The 21,279-nt window shown below is 47.7% G+C and overlaps 1 protein-coding gene across 8 annotated transcripts; it reads left to right on the top strand.

Moving 5' to 3' along the window:
* Nucleotides 1–11,242: 11,242 nt before the first annotated feature.
* On the top strand, nucleotides 11,243–18,684 carry STMN4 (stathmin 4). 8 transcript variants are annotated; one of them, XM_015544279.2, is made up of 6 exons: nucleotides 11,243–11,255; nucleotides 12,786–12,881; nucleotides 13,572–13,652; nucleotides 14,066–14,274; nucleotides 15,386–15,577; nucleotides 18,576–18,684. In XM_015544279.2, exons 1-6 carry the CDS (start codon nucleotides 11,243–11,245, stop codon nucleotides 18,633–18,635), a joined length of 651 nt encoding a protein of 216 aa, XP_015399765.1. In that variant the 3' UTR covers nucleotides 18,636–18,684. The 8 variants fall into 8 exon arrangements, with proteins under 8 accessions (XP_015399765.1, XP_015399766.1, XP_042838594.1 ...); XM_015544280.2 differs by lacking the exon at nucleotides 18,576–18,684 and adding an exon at nucleotides 16,265–16,305; XM_042982660.1 differs by lacking the exon at nucleotides 13,572–13,652 and having other exon boundaries at nucleotides 14,069–14,274.
* The last annotated feature ends 2,595 nt before the right edge of the window (nucleotides 18,685–21,279 follow it).

The raw sequence follows: 21,279 nt of genomic DNA, 5'->3' as shown, positions 1-21,279 counted from the left end.
AAGAGAGAAGGACCTAGTGTTTATATTAAACCAATCACATAGAAAGAACAGGAAAATTCAGATCTTCTGTGCTGTTGATTTTATTTTCTTTTATTTTTTAAAGTTTATATATTTATTTTGAGAGAGAGAGAGAGAGTGAGTGAGAGTGGGGAAGGGGCACAGAGAGAGGGAGACAGAGAGAATCCCAAGCAGGCTCTAACATGAGGCTCAATCCCACGAACCGTGAGATTATGATCTGAGCTGAAACCAAGCATCAGATGCTCAACCAACTGAGCCACCCAGGCGTCCCTGTGCTGTTGATTTTAAATGATTGGATATTTTCAAAATCAAAATCCTAATCCAAGAAAAGCTTAATTTTTCCTGAACCCTTAAGATCCTTTCTCCATACCCCTTGATATCTTTGTTTTATTTCCCACTTACCTGGAGACTATCATTTGCAGACACAGAATTCCCAGAGATTTTGAAATGACAGGTAGGTAGAGCTGAGACCTTTATTTGGGGAGAGGGATGGGAATTTGGGGAAAAATGATAAAACATGCAAAATGTAATTTTTATAATGCTCTGTAGAGAAACAAACTCTACCCCGCTTTTTTTTTTTTTTTTTTTTGGCTTGGCTAATAAACATTCATCATGTATGACTGAATTTGCTTATTAAGTTAGAATTTGCTATATTTAGAGATGTGATAGACTGGAAAAATGTTACTTTGTGTGTTTTTCTTTGAGGAAGAGTAAGGACAAAGAAAATCTCTTCTGATATTCTAAAAAACATTTTCTAGGTTTTTACATTTTAGTTCCACTAGGAAGACAGGAAAATACACAGATAATGGGTACATTACCCCTGCCTCCCCATACACATCTATCCTTTCCCCCTTCCTTCTCTCATGCTCACTGGTCTTTTCTATCCATTAAAACTGATCGCCGCTGTGCGTCCATTCCCTTAGGGTCCTCTGTCAGAGGTAGGTGGTAGGAAGCAAGAGGACAGAACAGATTGAAAGGAACAGGGGTCTGGGGTGGTTGACCTAATTTATGGCAAGGCACAGGCAACTGGGAGTTCAGAGAACAAACCGGAGACTGTGAATCCAGAGAAAGGAGCTGAGTGCAGGCGACAGGGTGAAAGACCCAGCGGGCAAGGGGGTGGGACAGATGCAGAGTTCCAGTGGATCATTTGGGTGTCAGTGCCCTGAAATGCGAACCAGGTAGAAAGCAAGGTTGAAACACAGAATGTGGAAACACTAACACAACTTGACTATTGATCCCGGGATAGGTTTGTCTTCTGCATCTGCCATCAAACAGATATGCAAGGACTCAGTAGGTATTCCACAAACCCTTCTTGAAAAATATATTACCCCGGAAGTAGTCTAGGTAGCCAAATTTTTTTTTTTTATCAAATTAAAGAATTCAAATACAAAAATGATATGACATTGCTAATGGTTACCAAGAAAGAAAGCACTAGAATTTAGAGTCTTTGTCTAAATATAATCAACGCATTTACAAAGCTGAATGCAAATGTCGAATATCTTAAGGCCAAGGAATGTGTCTATTAAATTTATCTTTATATATACATGTATATTGTCTTAGCATCTTCCATAGTGCATATAGTAGGTTCTCAATGAATGTTTGTTAAATGAATAATTTAAGAAGGAAATCATTAATAATAATCCAGAACTGAAAACACAGTCACTGTAACAAAATCAGAAATTTTGTAGGGAAGGAAATTAAAGTATGCAAAACTCTCATCTCGCACGAAGAAAAACATTAGATACTGTTTTCTCCTTAAAGTAATAAAATATAGATAGAAATGATTTTAACTTAAAGATCAAACACAAGATGTGAAACATACAAAGCATTGGGGAAGAATGAAAGAATAATGAAAACAAGAATAATATGCCAAAGGTGAGACTGTCCCTTGATTATAGGTTAAATGTAGGTTGGGAACCTGACTCTGTTCCTCCTACTTAATCTTGGGAAAGGCACCGAACCTCTTGGGGCTTCTGTCTCTTCATCTGAAAAGGGTGGGCAATGCTAGAGATCTCCAGGGCTCCTCCCATCTAAGGGCAGAGAGCTTGCCCCCTGGGAATGTCTACAAATCTATTGCTTGTTCTCTGCTGATGTGAAAATGATTTAATTTATTACACTTGGTGGGTCATGTGTATGCATTTTAACAGGACTTTTTTTTTTCTCATAAAAGGCTTTTTATTCCTTCATTTTCTAGCTTGAACATTTCTTAAAAGTTTTATTTATTTATTTCCAAGTTAGTTAGCATATAATGTAATAATGATTTCAGGGGTAGATTCCAGTTGAGTCATCCCCTATTTAACAGGATTTTCGAAGCCATTGCCTGATGCAAGAGAGAACTTAGTAGTGAGAATTTTAAGCCCTGGGGCTGCCCATGGTGGGAAGGCAGATGTGGGGCCCAGGAGCCTTTGTGTGCCCTTCATCCACATGCCCTAGGCAATCATCTGTCTTACTTACATTTTCTCTTGGCCTTGGATATGAAGAAGTACCATGGAGCTTTGATGTAAGAAGACACTAGTTCAAATCCTGTCTTTATCATTTTCTGCTTGTATGACTTTAGGCAAATCAAGTAATTCACCTGAATTGATCATCAGTGAAATGGGTATAATAGCACCTATTTTATAGGATTTGGAGAGAATGCAATGATAAAATATATATGTCCAGATTGCAACCATGTAAAAATAATGGACATTAGGAAAAAAGAAAAAAACTAGAAGGAAGTGCCAACAGGAAAAAGTAGCAACCTGGCAGGGATTTCTTTTCGTTTCTCTGTCACACAGATGTTTCAAACTAGGATATTAATATGCTTATAATTAAAACATTACATATAAAATGTACATATACACATATACGCAATTGAAAATGTCTGATAAACTGTAAAGTACTCCAAAATATTGCTATTGGTGTCACTAGGACTCAAATTACAAGAGTTTCTTCCATATGCTGATGCTTCCAAGTAATCTGAGTCCAGGGTCTCTCATTGTACCTGGGTCGCAATGCTCTGCACTCCACCCAGAGACCCTGAATGGAAGTCCATGCCCTGGAACTTTGCTTCTGTTTTTTGTCTTTCCTTTTTTTTCTTTTTAATATAATTTATTGTCAAGTTGGCTAACATACAGTGTATACAGTGTGCTCTTCGTTTTGGGGGTAGTTTCCCTTGATTCATCGCCAACATACAACATCCAGTGCTCATCCCAACAAGTGCCCTCCTCAATGCCCATCACCCATTTTCCCCTCTCCCCTGCCATCAACCCTCAGTTTGTTCTCTGTATTTAAGAGTGTATTATGGTTTGCCTCCCTCCCTCTCTGTTTGAAACTATTTTTTCCCCTTCCCTTCCCCCATGGTCTTTTGTTAAGTTTCTCAGGTTCTACATATGAGTGTAAACATGGTATCTGTCTTTCTCTGACTGACTTTCTCAGCACAAGTGAATTCCATCTAGTTCCTCTAGTTCCACGTTGCTGCAAATGGCAAGATTTTATTCTTTCTCCTTGCCAAGTAGTATTCCATTGTACATAGAAACCACATCTTCTTTATCCATTTATCAGTTGATGGACATTTAGACTCTTTCCATTGGAACTTTGCTTCTAGTATGTTGATTCTTCTGTAGATGTTGAATGGAAAATAAAAGCAGCCCAGAAAGTGCTATCGCTGTAGATTATTTGGGACTCATTTCCCCAGACTTAATTTTCCTTCTCTGGCTTGCCTCCCAATGTAGCTATTACAACTAGGAGGGGTTCCTCAGACTTAGGCCTCCAGAGGTGTGCACTTGTCAACAGGTGACTCCTCCTTATTTCCTAGAAGTGCAACCGAAGCTACATTTCTGAGTCCGTTAGGTACTGTCTGGAAGTTGCTCCTGAGCATGGTTCCCACCTCTCCTATTCTTGAACCCCTTAGAAGCAACCCGAGTGAAGGTGGTGTTCAGGTAAGCGCCAGCTCCCCAACGCCAGCTAATCACACACTGTTGTGCCTGTCCAGTGTCCTGTGGATCTCACTGGCCCAGTCTTGACCTGTGCTCTAATATCCGCTCCTTCTGCCTTTATAACTGCTGGAGAATTGCTGAAGACCCGCGGAGCATCTGCAGAACTTCCAGAGGCCCCGAATTCTCAACCCAGGGGACCTGTTTCACATTTTCATCACCAAAAACCCCCGTGGTTACTTTAGGACCCGGCTGAGTGTTTGGCACAGAATTAAATAGTCAATAAATAATGTGGAAAGAATGAACCACATTCATGAAAAAAATAATTTCTCTCTCTCTCTCTTTGTTAACCTAGATATGACTTTCCATCAGAGTCTTCTGATCAGCACAAAATAACCAGGAGCACTGTGCAGAGATGATATGATTTTGTGACATTGAGGTAGTTTGTGCAGCTTATTTCCAGTACACGCATAACTTCGGTAGGACTAGTGATTGGCACAGATCTAAAGAGCCACCTCCCTGTCCTGCCTGTGTTAGAAGACCTGGATCAGAGCTCACTGCATCCACTCCACAGTCCCTCTATTGTCTCTGAACACCCCTGCCCCGGACCACTCTATTCAAACCACTTGGATGTGTTAGCTTCCTATGCTTCAAAAATAGTCCTCATAAGATTTGACACATCCTGAAGGCCTTATCTGGGCATTCCTTGCAGTGACAAACAAAATGCTGGCTCACTTGGGCAGTGGACAGTCAGAGTTGCCTTGGGAGTTCTGGCATGTGCCCAATAAATAGCCATGTGGCATTAGAGACTTTGGTGTTCTTGTCTATCAGCTCCTGGTCACCAACTGCATTATAGAAACCCTGGGAGCAGGGGTCACCATTTTTGGTCATGTAGAAAAGTTCTTCTGCATCCCTTTCTCTTCCCTATCCCTGCTGTTCTGGTGGCCCCCAAGTGAGTTTTTCCCTCACATCCTCGTGGTTGGGAGGAGGGAAAGGATCAGTATGAATGGTGAGGGCAAACACTTGGACCCTGGTCCCATCTTGGCCATCAACTCAGTGTGACCTCAGAATCTCTGATCTCTGGGAGGAGCATCTGGGCACTTTGGAAGGGACAGTTGTTGGTTGTGTGGGAATCTTATGTGCAGTTCAGGGTGTTGGTTTACGTGGCCTCTGCCCACTAACAGCCAAGAGCACCTCTAGTCTAGTGACCACCAAAAAGTCCCACATATATTCCTGGGAGTTGGCTGCCCTCATTGAGACCCTCTGGCTAGTGATCACCAGTTCAGTCCCCTCCATCGCTGACATTCTGATATTCTAGGAAAAAACTGGGGGTTCTGATCTCTTCCCTTTGGACACCTTGCCCCCCACTGTGCCACATGAGATCCCCTTCAGTCAACAGCCTTAATTTCTAGACCTTCTCTCTCAGCCACCCTCACTGCCAGTCAAAATGTACTCATTCTGCGTCTTACCTCTTCATGGCCTGGGTCTCTGCTCCATGGGGTTACCGCTAATTATCTACCAGTTACGTTAATGGTTCAGTCCATCAACAAAAATGTGTGATCACATCTTCATACATAGACGCTTAGATGCTGGCACTGGAGTAAATGTACAGGTCAGTTTGCAAATGAGAAAACAGTGCTGGGTGGAATGCAAACAGTCCAAGGTGTTACTGGTTCTAGGCAGTTCCTCACCATTTTGTGCCTAGTCCTGGCTTCCAAACTTCTTCTCCTAATCTTTCCCTCAAGCTGATGTTGCCAGAAGAATCTATTTTTGCATGAGTAGCAGCTAATGGCAGAGATGGGCTTTAGGATGACAATCCCAGCTCTGCCCTTAACTACCTGTAGGACTTGGTGTCATTAACCTGACTCTGCCGAGCTTCAAGTGCCTCCTTACAAATAACCTCAGGGAATAACTTGAGATAACGCTTGTGAATTTTCTGGTACAAGCAGGTGTTCAAGATGGGGTAGCTATTATTATTGCTATTATCATCAGCATTACCATTTCCTCTCTCTCTTCTTATCCAAACGATGAGGGCAGTGCCTTCCTACTGAATAGAATATAAAGTACAAATGCTTCGTCTAGCCTGGAGGTCGCTGATCTTCCCACTGCTATTCCTGGTCCCAATGAGTCTTGCATGCAGCCCAGCAGGTCCTCTGTGTTCCCCCCAAAATCCAGTCTGCACGCCCACACACTGTCAAGTTCTGAAGCCATGGCAGCGAGAGAAGCACCTGCAGAATCTGAATTGCAGCATAACCCAGCACACTCTCACTTTTGCCATTGGAAGCTTGAGTCCCCTCACTACGGGCTTTGCTGGATCAATAACTGACAGCCCCAGGGTGGGGCTGCCCAAGGAGACCCTGCCTCTTGACCAGCAGTCTGCACCCATCAAGAATGCTTGGGAGTGAGCGCGGGGCAAGAGTCAGAAGGCCACTGTCGTGGGTTCTGGTTCTGTGCTATTGGCTGAGTGAGTGTGAGTCATCTACCTTCAGTTGGGGACCGCTTTGATCTTTGCTATGGCTGGATACAGTCATTGTCCTGGTCTTTCCTAGGACTGGGGAGGCCTGGGACTGGCCTCCGCCATAACAGAAAACACACAAAGAGCCTCTGGGAGGGCTAGAGGTTTGCCTCAGTGCAGAGATTTTTTTTTGCCTTACGATGCTCTGATGTGTGATGTTTCAGATAGGATTTCCCCCCATGGGACTGACTCATGTCTACTCTGGCCTCTGTTGTCTCTCTTTTAAATGTTATTTATTTTTGAGAGACAGAGAGGGAGTTGGGGAGGTGCAGAGAGAGAGGGAGACAGAGGATCTAAAGCGGGCTCTGTGCTGACAGCAGAGAGCCTAATGTGGGGCTAGAACTCATATACTTTGAGATCATGACCTGAGCCGAAGTCGGACCCTCAACTGACTGAGCCACCCAGGTGCCCCTGGCCACTATTGTCTTTTAGTCTTCATATTGCCTCCCTGAATTCCTGGCATTTTGTCCTCTGTAAACTTGAGCAATAACATCGCTTAACGCCCTTCTCTGGCAGTTCTAGGACAGGCCTGGTGGCCCCATTGCAGTGCAGGTGTTTTGCTGTGGCCTGACAACATAACCCAAGCCACCATGCCATTTAACAGATTCCCAGCATTGTGAGAAGCTTGTAGGGACCAGGCCAAGGCTGGTTTGTGGGCCCTCAGGTTGATTGGATGTATCCAGGAGAATGGCCTGAGATGTTGGTGTCTAAGATGGGAGAACAGAGGCCAAAGGGCCATTCTGAAGGGCCTCCAGGCTACGGGTTAGCATAACCAGATCTTCCAAGTGGTGTGCATCCAATCTGGGTCTAACCCACCAGCCAACTTGGAGACCTCATGTAGCCGGGCTAAGTGCTGGGGAGGCAGGTAAGACCCACCCCATTCAACTCTGATGCTCCCTGTTAATTAGGGGCAAAGTCGGGCTCCCTCCTGTGGCTGCCACCACCCAATGGCTTGGGACCTCTTTGCGCCGCTGGCTTCTCTAGAAGAGTCTAGGCCCTCCCCTCTGCCCCCTTCTATCCTTTCTCAGAATGTCCCATGGGGAGCAACATCTTTTGGGTCTTGAAGGCAATAGAAATGTCACGACTATGGCATGAGGATTTCTAAGGGCCCCGTGTACCTGTAGGTGCAAATATACAAATTATCTTAAGGAACAAATTGTGTATAAACACTGGTAGTTGAGATAAGGTGGAAGAATGGGTTTGAGCCCTGGTTCTGCCACTTACTGCATGTATTAGTTTCCTGCAGTTGCCGTAACAAATTGCCACAAACTTATGACTTGAAACAACACAAATTAATTCTTTCACTGTTCTGGTGTGCAGAAGTCCAAGATCAAGGTGTCATTCTCCCATAAGACCTTAGGGGAGGGAACTTTTGTGTCTCTTCCAGCTTCTGGTGGCTTGTGTATGCATCAATCCAATCTCTGCCTCCCTCTTCGAATGGCTTCTCCCCTCTGTGTGTCCCTTATAAGGACTCTTGTTATTACATTTGACGCCACCTGGATAATACAGGATGATCTGACCTCGAAGTCCTTCACTTAATTAAATCCGCAGAGACCCTTTCCAAATAAATCCACGTTCCCGAGTTGCAGGGGTTAGGACGAGGACGTATCTTATTGGGAGACACCATTCAACCCACCCCACTGAGTAGCCTTGGAAATGTCACTTACCCTTTCTGAGCCTCAATTTCCACACCTATAAAACAGGGACGATAATCTTTACATCATAAGGCTCTTATGAAAATTAAAATGAAAGCATTTGCCACATGGTAGATGCTCTATAAATACACATTTTTGATTATGTGGGCCCCAGTCCTGTGAAACAGTTTTCAGTTACAGCTCCCTTGGCTATGCATGCCTCTGCCCATCTTTGGAGTGTCTCCTGTTCCCTGCCCTGGTCTTCCTTCTTGGCCTCTCTGACCTTTGTTCTCTACCTGGTTCTTCATGCTTCTATAACTCCCAGCACAATATCTTCCCAAGAAGTGTGGAAAGCACTCACTCATATTTGTAATTAAACCGTACCTTCAGGCCAGATCGGCTTTCCCTGAGTCTCCAGGACCATGGAGGACCTGGCCGCTAGCATCCTTTTGGCCTCGTCTGGCCAAAAGGGAAGAGCTTACAAGTCAGAAGAGCTGGGTCCCAGAGCCAGTTCTACCACCAAGTAGCTGTGTGACCTTAGCCAAGAGTCTCAGTTTCTCCAAGCCTCAGGTTCTTCATCTGAAAGTGAAGCTGATGAGTCCTGTCTTGTTAACTCAGCCTCAAGTGAACATTAATTGGGATAACGTGGGTGACGGCAGTTGTTATCTGTGCTCCAAGAGTGGAGGGCCTTGATCATCATTCCCAGCTTAGGCTGAGGGGCGCAGTCCCTGGTTCCAGGTACCCACCTCTAGAGAAAAAGCCCAGTTCAGTCCCCCTTCTTTCTCAGAGTCCCTTCTCTGCCTTACTTCACTTATTTGGACCCCTATGTCCGATCCATTACCTAGGTTAAAATCTGATGAGGCTCCCTCTCCTGGCAAGGACCCTCTCACCCTCCCAGTCACCTCATCAATCAGCCCAGTCGTGGGCTGAGATTGTGTGGAATGGAGCCTCATGACCAGGGATGTCCCCTCCAGGCCCTGTTCAGGGACCCACTGGTACTGTCAGGATCAGCTTGACTCTGAGTAAAGAGGCCTATTGTGCTCCACAGCGAAGGGGGCGGTGCATGGCAGGGCCCCTGGCTCCAAAGAACATGAAGTTGCTGGAGGGAACTTAGTGCTTTTGACCTCATTTCAGAGCTTTGACCAGAGCGGGTTGACCTGGCTTCCAGTTGCTGTGTTTTTAACTCTCTAACCGCATGACCCCGAGCAATCCACATAAACCCTCTGAACCTCTGTTTCCTCATCTTCAAATGGCAATGACAGTCCTTAACTGCAGGGATGGTGAGGACCAGAGAGGTAGTGACTCCGAAGCAGGTGTGTGGGGGCTGGTGGCCACCCTGATGGAAAAGGCGGATGAGAGGAAACACGTTTATTAAGTACCTCCTTTTTGCTGGATGCTGGATATATGCATTTCTCATTTAACGTGTGCAATTTGAGGTCAAGTCTGTGTTGGAGTCCACATGGGTCTGGCCTAAAGCTGAGCCCGCTGCTCCTGTTGGCGCCCCTGCCCACCCCCAGCCAGTACAGACCCCGGTCCCCATTGGGAATATGCCTCATTAAGGAAGGAAAGTGACTCTGAGTCAATCTCAGAGTCCTTTGCCTTGTGAGGATGCAGGCAGGGAAGCTGTTGGCTCATGCCACCCTGGCACAGTGCCCACTGAGGGTGGCTGTGTTAGTCGGCATTCTCCAGAGAAACAGAACCAATAGGATGCATACAGAAAGAGATTTATTGTGACGGATTGCTCACGCGGTTACGGAGGCTGAGAAACCCCACGATCAGCTGCCGACAAGCTGGGGACCCAGGAAAGCTGGGGGCAGAACTCCAGCCCAAGTCTGAAGGTCAGAGAACCAGAGCTCTCGCGTCTGAGGGCAGGAGAAGACGGATGTCCAGCTTAAGCAGAGAGAGCGAATTCACTCTTTCTCCGCCTTCTGTTCCGTTCAGGCCCTCAACAGATTGAGTAAGGCCCACCCACACTGGGGAGGGTCATCTTTACTCAGCCTATCCACTCAAATACTAACCTGTCCCTGAGAGGGGGTGTCCCTGAGACATCCAGAAATAATGCTCACCAGCTATCTGGGCATCCCTTAGTCCAGTCACGTGGACACAAAAATTAACCACCACAGCGGCCAAGGATCAAGTGTTCCCCATGATGGCTACTTACTGCTGGCTACTCCTCATTCCCTTGCATAGCAGCCTTCAGTAGACGTCTGTCCCCTACTGTCCCTGACCTTCTCCCTCCCTGCTTCTCTTGTTTCACCTCCCCCTCCTCTTTTGCACTCTCTGGTCAACCATAGACGTAGAGATTTCTCACCACACTCCCCCACCTCCAGCTTATGGCTCCCTTAGCACAGTGCCCTCCAGGCTTAATTCCGACTCATCAGTTAAGACTCAATGCAGGTGCTGCTAACACCCGGGGTCCCTTGCTGGCTCCCCAGGCCTCGTGCTGAGCATGAAGCCCCATCTCTGTGCTGCCACAATAATCCTGCGTGCAGATTTCCATCTCTGTACCAACCGCATTGTGATGACATTATTCCTTAATATTTGTCTCTTCTCATAGTTGGTCTTAAACGGGGTCAGGGAGTGTTTGGTGGGTAGTGAGTGAGAGGCCATGTGAACTAGGATTTTGACAGCCTCTGTGCAATGCCCTCTCACCCCCTATCAGAATGGGCTGGGAGGGGGAATAGGGAGAAATTCAGGACACAGAGTTATTTTGTGAAAACCTCCCAAGCGATTCTGACTTAAGATTTGTCTCTCACCTTAGCCTTTGCTTTGGTCCAGCCACTGAGCCGCACAGAGACAAATGAACAGCTCTTGACATGTACAGTTTTGGGAAATCCATGTCTGATGCTCAGGGGGGCTTGAGACTAGAAAGCCAATTATGAAGCTATCCTTAGTGCCCGGAAACTAAACTTGTTTGCGGTAATATGGAAGAGGGGGGTCTGTGTTTGGGAAAGGGAGAGTGGGTGTGTAGAGGTCCTGGAGGTGGGGGCAGACCAGGTGCGTCCTGGGAATCCCTCCCCAGTTGTGCAAAGACCTTTCTTATGCGAATAACCTGTCACTGGTAACATGCTCTCTTTCTCAGATTTGTGACAGCGTCCTGAGCTGGTGACAGACCTACTCTGTGACTTTCAGCCAGATTCAGCCCTCACATTCCTGAAAACATGACTCTCGCTGGTAGGTACAAAAACTGTCTATGCAGCGGGGCACCGTAGGGCAGGGTGTTTCTGTACACACATATATGTGCTTACATAGACACAGAGAAGGGTAAAAGATTGACAATACCCCAGGATTAAAAGGCATTATCTCTAGATGGTGGGTGGGATCACAGCTGAGCTTTTCTTTCTTTTTTTTTTTTTTTAATTTTTTTTTTAATTTTAATTTTTTTTAACGTTTTTTAAATTTATTTTTGAGACAGAGAGAGACAGAGCATGAACAGGGGAGGGTCAGCGAGAGGGAGACACAGAATCTGAAACAGGCTCCAGGCTCTGAGCTGTCAGCACAGAGCCCGATGCGGGGCTCGAACTCATGGACTGTGAGATCATGACCTGAGCCGAAGTCGGCCGCTCAACCAACTGAGCCAACCAGGCGCCCCTTAAATTTTTTTTTTTAACGTTTAGTTATTTTTGAGACAGAGAGAGACAGAGCATGAACGGGGGAGGGGCGGAGAGAGAGGGAGACACAGAATCTGAAACGGGCTCCAGGCTCTGAGCGGTCAGCACAGAGCCCGACATGGGGCTCGAACTCACAGACCGCGAGATCATGACCTGAGCTGAAGTCGGACACTTAACCGACTGAGCCATCCAGGCGCCCCAGAGCTTTTCTTTTACTCATCTGTGTGTTTTAAAAACTTTTTACAATGCACACGTATTATTTTCACACTGGATTATGTTTTCAACAAGTAAAAGGAAAGAAGAAGGAGAGTGCCTGGGCACCACACTGGGTTTAGCCGAGAACTGAGAGGGCCTGAGCATGTGGAGCTTAAAACAAGGTGCACTGGCCCCAGGGTGGTGGGGGGACAGGCAGGATCACAGGCCAGGGCCAGGGCAATAGTGGGCTGGACTTGACCATATCAGCTCTAACTTGTGACCTCTTGGCTTTCAAATCCTCTCCTGACACAAAGAGACTAGACGGTGGGGGTGCCTTTATGGGCACCGGCACCTGTGCTGGGAAGGTCAGAGAAGGCTCACAGCCTGACCTTGCCACCCAGGGAGAGGCAAGACCGGAGGGATGGTGGTGTGCATCTTTACCATTCAGAGAAGCACTGCTGAGTACTTGGACTAAAATGGAGCGTGGATTTCCTGCATCTCGGAGCAAAGTAAATGGAATATTCTGGGCAAGTGTGAGGAGACAGAGAACTAGGTCCAGCGCGCCAGCTTGGGGTTTGTGGTCTTTACCTGAGGGCATTCTGCATTCGGCACTAAGAAGGGAAACAATGTACTCAGGAGAAGATGGGGTCATCTGGGTGCTCTGGAAGGGTCAGGTTCTAATAAGGTGGACAGAAGTGGATCTGAATCACACACAGGAATCCTAAAATGGGCCGCTCAGGGCAAAGGGGGCTGAATCCCCAGGCAAGGGGTAGATTTGGGTGGTTTAGGTGCCGCTGTGGAGCCTGGTGACCCCTGGCTGCTCAGGCACCCAGACTCACACGGAGGCTGACTCTGGAGACTAGGAGGGAGTCACCACCTTCTGCCGGTGTTTCTGCAGCCTACAAAGAGAAGATGAAGGAGCTCCCACTGGTGTCCTTGTTCTGCTCCTGTTTTCTGGCCGATCCTCTGAATAAATCATCCTATAAATACGAAGGTAAGTGAGGGCCACAGTTGAGGGTGTAGCTTGTGGAGGACTCCTGGGCTCGTATCCACGAGTAGCACGCTCCTGTCCCAATTTTATGAAACTCTCCTCCCCGTGTCAAGTTTTCTTTCCCAGAGCCAGTAAAACCACTGCAGCTGATTCTGAGGGTCTAAGACCCATTTGCCTGATGCTTAGACCATCAGGCAAAGGCTGGTGTGGGGCTGCAGCCCGGGGGACTAGGTAGCAGCTGAAGGTGAATCAGGCCCTCTGCCTCCTGATCTTATCTTTTCTTCATTCATTTAACAAACGGACGCTGTGGAAGATGCCGAGGTGAGGCAGTCAGAGATTCTGCCCTTGGAGAACACCTAGAATAGAAGATGAGTGCAAATCACTGGATTCCACAGTTGATAGGTCTCCTTAGTGAATGGTGGAGATGCTCTGACGGAGTCCAGAGCGGGGGTGAACGAGAGGACTTCCCCCTGCAGCCAGCCAAGGAGGTTGTGTGGTAGCCATGTTGCCTGGGACCTGTGACAGGGTCCCAGGACACTGGCAGGGGGCACTGAGTGGCCACATTCTGCTCAGGGAGGGGTGGGGAGTAGATCACCTCTTAATTTCTGTGGGATTAAAAGGAAGGGACAGGTTTGTTTTGGAAACGAGAGATGGGAGTTGCTTGGGTTACCTGAGATTGTTTTTTCTGTCTAGGCTGGTGTGGGAGACAGTGTAGGAGGAAAGATCAAAGCCAGCGGAAAGACAGTGCTGACTGGAGAGAAAGAAGAGAGCAGGGTAGGAGGGAGCAGGGGAGAGGTGGCAATAGGCTGAGCCATCAGATTGGTAGTGGGACGAGGAGTGGACGGGTGGTGGGTGGTGGGCAAATGAGCCACTGGCTGCCGCTGAGGACAATTTGAGCAAGAGCTCAACGACGGTAGGAGCCTGTGGCAGAAACAAAAGTGAAAGCAGTTGCTACAGCCATTGTTAGAAACCGCGATACCTGGGACCTCTACTCTTGGAGCCTGAGCCCTTGCCATGGCTACCAGCCCCTTCAGCCCCATTCACCTTAGGTGCCTAGTTCAGGACCAGCCCAGAACTGATTGCCTTGGGGACCCTAGAGCTCCCATATACGTGTGCATGTGTGCATGCTTTTGGGGCACCAATCTAGTTTACAGGGGGTGAGCAGCCCCTTTTATTGCTTTCTTTAGCAGACACAGTAGACCTGAACTGGTGTGTAATTTCCGACATGGAAGTCATTGAGCTGAACAAATGTACCTCGGGCCAGTCCTTTGAAGTCATCCTGAAGCCACCTTCCTTCGATGGGGTCCCCGAGTTCAATGCCTCCCTACCCAGGCGGCGAGACCCATCACTGGAAGAGATCCAGAAGAAACTAGAAGCAGCTGAGGAGCGAAGAAAGGCAAGTGCTGTCCTTTCTTTCCTCTATCTCAGCATGAGGGGAGGGACTTAGAGAAGACAGGTGGTGGCCCTGAGCTGAGGTCAGGTCACCACCAACGTACAAATATTTCGGCAGTGCCTCCCATGGATAGGGCAGAGAATGGAACAACCATTGAGGGAAGCAAAGAAGTGAGGTAACTGGTCTCTAGGAGCTTACAGTTTGGTTAGAGGGATAAGGCACTGAATTACATATGCCCAAGAGATGGCCTTATATGCACACTGACAAGAGGAAGACATCGGCAAACACTATCGATTTAGGGAAAGGCTAAACAATTAAGGAAAAGGATCCTTAACTGGGGAAAGGGTAAGAAGGTCATGGTGTGGTATACTTTCACCCCCTTGTGTGCCTTCCATGTTTCCTATTGATTCCTCTGACCCATCTTTATGGAAGCTCTTCATCTTTTTTTTTTTGTAAATGTTTATTTATTATTTTTGAGAGAGAGAGAGTGCAAGCAGGGGAGGGGCGGAGAGCGAGGGGGACAGAGGATCTGAAGTGGGCTCTGTGCTGTCAGCACAGAACCTGACATGAGGCACAAACTCACGAACCGTGAAATCGTGACCTGAGCTGAAGTCAGACACTCAACCTACTGAGCCACCCAGGTGCCCAATAAGCTTTTTGTCTTTGAAGGAGAAAATAATCTTCTCCCTTGAATTCCTATAGCATTTCCTCTCTACCTCTTAGGGCATATGTCACATGCTAGTCTGGGTTAGACTTATGTATATGTCTTATCTCTAGTAGACTTTTTTCTTCCCCAAGTTGTTAGGATAGTGCTTGGCACTTGGTATATCATCATTTAATATTTGTGAAGGAAGGAGGGAGGGAAGGAAGGAGTGAAGGAAGGAGGGAGGGAGGGAAGGAAGAAGGGAAGGAAGGAAGGAAGGCAGGCAAGAGGGCAATGAGAAAAAGAACTGAGGGTATGGTGGGAGAATCCAGAGTGTCTCAGCTTCCTGCCAATGTGCCAGGCTCAGGGAGGCATCTGTTCTGGGTGCGCAAATCTTAAGTGATGGTGGTGAAAATTCACCCTGGTATGCTCACTTTCAAGGGCCTCTCTCTCCCTTTTGTGCTTCCTTAGTACCAGGAAGCTGAGCTCCTGAAACACCTAGCAGAGAAACGAGAACACGAGCGGGAGGTGATCCAAAAAGCCATTGAGGAAAACAACAATTTCATCAAGATGGCTAAGGAAAAACTGGCCCAGAAGATGGAATCCAATAAGGAAAACCGGGAGGCCCATCTTGCCGCCATGTTGGAACGGCTGCAAGAGAAGGTAAGTGGTCTTGGAGACAGAAGAGATTCCTGGAAACTCTCTTCCTTCCATGGCAAGTATAAAGGGCCTACATATTATTTTAGGCAGCAAACAGCCTCAGGTAGGAAAGGGGTACTTCTGTTAGGTTGGATCCTTAGAGAGTTCCAAGGAATGTTCTGGGAAGTCGTAGGCAAGAAACATGAGGCAAGCTTTGGAATTCTGTGGGGGCTATGACGCACAGCTACACAATTGAAGTTTCTCATTGTCTTAGGGAGATGAGACCTCTGATCTTCTAGAGGAACCCTGTGTGATGCAAGGGAGTAAGGACAAATAAGCAGTTGTACATTCCCGGCTTCATCCTTCAATGGACTGATTCGATTTAATGCAAGATGATGATTTGGGCTCTTGGCTCTAAGCCAAGGGCATGATAAGCTGGGTTGACCATTGAGCAGGAAACCTGATTCTCTCCAAACCTCTTGATATGGACTGAGTGACTCACGGGTCTTTCCAATATTCTGCCTTTTGTCAATACACCAAATGGTGTCACCTACATAGGAGAAACGTGAGAGACTGGGATTGGTCCCACGTGTCAGCAGAGTAACAGCCCGTTCTGCTGAGAACATGTTGGCCTCATTTCCTGAGTCTCCAGGCTGCCCCAGTTTCTCCTGCAGCTCCTGGGAGAGCTCCAGCTCTGTGTTTTATTTCCAGGAGCCGCCTGCTGCGCGGTGACTCCCGGGACCCGATCGGTGGCCTCGTCCCATGGTGAGCAGCGTGGTCCCCACTCTTTTCCTGCCCATCCACCTAGAGTCTCAGGCCCTTGGCAACAGCTACTAGAAAGATCGGTTTCTTCACAGGGGATCTGAATGTTGCATAGGCCCTGCCTCTGGCCAGCATGTGGCAACCCTTCCACTCTCACGCTCCACCCTCCTAGGAGAAGTAAGGCCTCCACCAAGTATCGGATGGGAGGGAAGTGATCTGGGTCTGATTTTAGGCTTCCCCAGTTACTGAGGGCTGGCTAGGAACAAACTCTTGCAGGAAAACAAAACAAAACAAAACAAAACAAAAACCTGGGATTGCGATAAAATGGGGTGTGGGCTGTCAGGCCAAACCCAAAAGAAATCATTGAAGCTAGAGCCATGATATGGTATTTAAACGATGGCAAAAACACATTTACTTTTCATACCCCTATCCCCACAACAAATCCATGAGGTAAGCACAACAGTGTTATCCTTATTTAATTGATGGGCAAACCATGTCAGAGAAGGTCAAATAACTTGGCCAGGGTCACACAGACACTAAGCAGTGCAGCTGGGACCAGAACCCGGTTCTCTGGGTACCATAAACCTAGGGGACTCTTTCAACCCCTATTTTGGGGGGATCAGTCCACAATCATCCTGTTTTCCCTTTGGCCAGAGAGGGGACCATTGGAAGCCAAAGAAAAGGAGCCCAGAAATCTAGGGTTCTCCCCAGAGAGCTCACCTGAGTGGAGGTAGATTCTGAGGGGAAGAGATTGAGAAGGTCCCCACTCTGGTGTAATAGCTACGGAGGTGAGGTAAGACTTCAAGAAGCAAAATGTCAGAGTAAGAATCTGAGTGGGCATCACTCTTTTGGGATCGTGACCCCATTCACTCTTGGTCACTGATGGAGGCAGGAGGTGGAATGAGAGATAGATGTATGACTTCTGCCCTGCCCCAAGCCAATGCTTTGTGTCAGTTTCTGTGTGGATCACTGACCATCTGCGACAGATTCACCTGGTGTTAAGTTTAAAGCTACAGATCCTTGGGCCCTACCTCAGACCTACGGACACTGGCTCTCTAGGAATGGTGCCCGAGGACCCGGCGGTGTCACAAATTCCTTAGGTCATGCTGATTATGGGATGAGGTTTAGAACCACTGTCCTAGACACACCAGTACCCACACTTTTCCTAGGGCCACGGAAATTTCTAGGACCTCTTCAGGGATGGATTCATAGTTTAAGATATATCCTGAACTCCTGGACCGACTTAACGGGCCTACTCCAGGCTGATTTTTGATATGTGGATATGATGATATCTGGATGATTGCCAAGGTCTGGTAGAGACAATATTTACTGAGCACCTGCCATGTACGAGGTGCTCTAGGAAGAATGGGGAAATACAAAGAAGAAAAAGGTGTGCTCCTTGCCTGCAAGAAAGATACCGTTCAATAGGGGACCCAGGCATATGTACAATGATCAGTGACAGAAGGCAGGCCACGAGGTGCCCTGGAGGTGAACACTAAAGTCACAGAATTCCAGAGGTAAAAGGAGCTTTCCGTTCATGGCCCTCTCTTTAAAAACCAGGTTGCTGAGGCCTGATCGGTGACGTGATTGGTCAAGGTCACATAGCTGATGGGTCTTTGAAGTCAGATCCCATCTTTTGGCTATTATGCTGTGAGGCAAAGAGGGTTCTCATACCCCACTTGTGAGAGAGTCCACTTTCTGGAGTTGGGTGACATTTCCAAAAATTCTTCCGTCAATTCATACCTTAAGAGCCCTCATCTTTCACCAAAGGGCTTAAGAAAACAACTTGCATGGAGGGAGGGGAAGGACAGAAGTGAAGGCAGTGGTCACGTTGCAAGTGTTGGGCGGGGGGGCACTTGTCATGAGGCCTGGCCATAATGCCACATGCTCCTCTCGCATAGTGACACTGAGCTGCTTCTCACACTGAGTCAAACAATGCACTGAGTGCGAGCTCAGGACGGCCAGGTGAAGGAGGGAGAGGTGGGTGGGCTCTGGGGTTGCTGGGACGTGGGTTCCCCGTGGGAGGTTGGCCCCAGTCAACGAGCTCCCCGGGGCCGAACCAGTGGGCTTGCTCCACCTGCCTCCTGCCGGTCTCACCTGCCACCTTCTGCCCCTTCTCAGGACGTCTTTGCAGACTTTGCTCTTCACTTCCTGTGGCCGCAATTCTTTACTTTGTGTTCTCTTTCCCCTGGCTTCCCTTTATCCCCTTATCCCCGGGGAAGCCTGTGTGACCTGCCCTTTTCGCTCCCTTCCTTCTCAGGACAAGCACGCGGAAGAGGTGCGGAAAAACAAGGAGCTGAAGGAAGAGGCCTCCAGGTAAAGCCCAGAGGCCAAAGAAGTTTCCAGAACAGCCGGACAGCTCCAGCAGCTCCGCAGTTCCCGAGGCAGCCTTGTCCGCCGCGGGCTGCTCTCCCAGCACTGGGGTTTGGGGGGGAGGGGGGTGGCCAGGGGTGTTTCCTCTGCTTTTGGTGTTTGTACATGTAAAGAATTGACCAGTGAAGCCATCCTATTTGTTTCCGGGGAACAATGATGGGGTGGGAGAGGGGAGAGAAGGAGAGAACTTGGGAAAGAAATGGAGAAGGACTCACGGACATTGCAACCCTGCCCACCGCAGACTCAGGTCAAGTCCTTGGCTTTTCTTCGCGGTGAATGTCCAGGCACCATGTTCAGGGAGGCTGCAAACGGGGCAGAGTCCGGGGTGGGGCAGCGGCTGCAGGCCCCTGCGGGGGAAGCCCAGGGGGAGGGTGGGGGGCCCCCGGACGTGTTGCTTCCGCCCTGCAACAGGTGGGATGAGGTCCGAGTGTGTGTGTATTAACCATCATCTTTTGATCATCATGACCAACGAAATATTTACTCCAGGTCTCCCGTTCTTTATTTCCTGAATTTGTCCTTTCAGTGACTGACAAAATATTCTTGAATTTGGTTTCCACCCATCAGGGGGCAGCTGCCTCTTTTGTTCCTGAGTTTGACCATCAGAGCATCTGAGAGGTGCTGGGGAGGTGGGTTAAACATGCCAGACTTTGGCATAATTAAAGAGTTCGTTTTTTGCTTTTCTCCTCCCCCTCCCCTCCCCTCCTCCCTCCCTCTCCCTCCCCTCTCCCTCCCCTCCCCTCTCCTACCACCTCCTCCACTTCTTCCTCCTCTTCTCCTCCTCCTTCTCCTCCTTCTCCTCCTCCTCCTTCCTCTTCTTCTCCTTCCTCTTCTTCTCCTTCCTCTCCTCCTCCTCCTCCTCCTCCTCCTCCTCCTCCTCCTCTTCCTCCTCCATCTTCTTCTTCTTCTTCTTCTTCTTCTTCTTCTTCTTCTTCCCCCTTTGTGGATTGCCCATTTTTGGATTGAATTCACTGAATTAATGAGGAAAGAAATTCCATCTTGCCTGCTATGGGTTGACATTTGAATGGTCCCTGACATCATCCTAAGAAAGAAGTTCTCCTCACTTTGGGGGTGTGGGATTCTAGGTGGTCACAAAAAGTGAGCAAGAAAATTAAATGTCTGTTAGTGGAAAGCAGAGGGATCATTTCAGAGCCAGCATTCACCTTATCCAGAACACTAAACCATGAGCAAGAAAGGGGTCTCCCTCCCCTTCTTCCCTGCAAATAAGGGCACAGCCTGCAGAGCAGGGCCCCCACCCTGTCCTGCACACTGTGTAGTTTTGTACAGCCTTGTAAATAAATCTTTTGGTATTGCCCCCGCCCCCCACCCACCAGTGGTACTGTATTTGGCTTCTCCATTTTAGGTTGGGATAGCAGGAGGGATCACTGATGATGATGAAGAGCAGGGAGAGGAGGAAGGTAATGGCAGTTAACACTTAACCAGCACTTACTAGATGCCTGGCAATTTTCTGGAGACCTATATCTATATTTACCTATATCTGTATCTATCTATACCTACGTTATCCTATTTTGCAGACAAGGAAACTGAGGTACAGAAAGGTTAAGTAACCTGCCCAAGCCACACAGGTAATAAGTGGGGGAACTGAATTCTGGCCATTTGCTCCCAGAGTATAAGTTCTCAGCCACTGTACTGTGCTGTTTCTCAACACTTCCAAACTCACATGTGGGTTCTAGAATAGGGTTTCTCAAAGTCAGGTTGTGTCTTATTGGATTGTGAAATCAACTTAGTGGGTGCCACCCAACCTTAATTTTTTTTAATGGAATAGACTAGGAAACAAAGCATCAAAGTGATCACAGGAAACAATGGACACTGGTGGAAATTGTGTTTCAATTGTATGTTTGCTGATGTGTGTTCTAGCATAACATGCACTTCTTCTGGGGGTTGCAATTAAACTCTTTGAAAGCCACTGCTCTCCAGTGAATGTGGAGACTAGAGGTTAGCCCCAGGGGCCTCCAAAGCTGCTGAGCTTGAGAAAGTGAGAAGCTGGGGCTATGCCATCTAGAACTGTCTGCTTCCAAGTGGAAGGAACCAAGAGTGGCCTCAAGGGTCTATTCCCACAAATCTACGCCATCAGCGTCTCCATCCTCCCACTGGAAAACCCAAGGCCAAGAGGAAGCTTCATTCCCACTATTGTCTTTCCCCCAACTCTCTTGCGCTTATCATTCATTCCCTGATAAACCCAATAACCACCCCTCCATCCTTTGCAAAGGCTGTTCTCTTGCTGGGGTTGCTCTTCCCTGCCTGGCTGAATATGAATTCTCGCTCATTCTTTAAAACTCAGCTCAGATATTAAGTTCCCTGCCTCCACCAATATTTCTATACCTCTTATAGGCTGTGTTTATTATGTAATTATTTGTTTACCTCTGTCTCTCAACTATTAGATTTGAAGTTGTTTGGAAACAGGAACCAGTTTTATTACTCTTTGTGTCCCAGGCAGTGGCCGCTCCAGAATTTCTGCATAGGATGGGATTATGCGCAGCAATCTGGATGAAAGAAACACCAGGGTACTTGTCCCAAAGCTTCATTTGTATAGCATTTTACTAAAGCACTGTATATAAGACCCAGAAAATACT

This window comes from Panthera tigris, chromosome B1 (genome assembly GCF_018350195.1).
Source record: "Panthera tigris isolate Pti1 chromosome B1, P.tigris_Pti1_mat1.1, whole genome shotgun sequence".
Classification (NCBI taxonomy): Eukaryota; Metazoa; Chordata; class Mammalia; order Carnivora; family Felidae; genus Panthera; species Panthera tigris.
The sequence above is the reverse complement of the archived record's forward strand: the minus strand, read 5'-3'. Positions and strand labels throughout refer to the sequence as shown.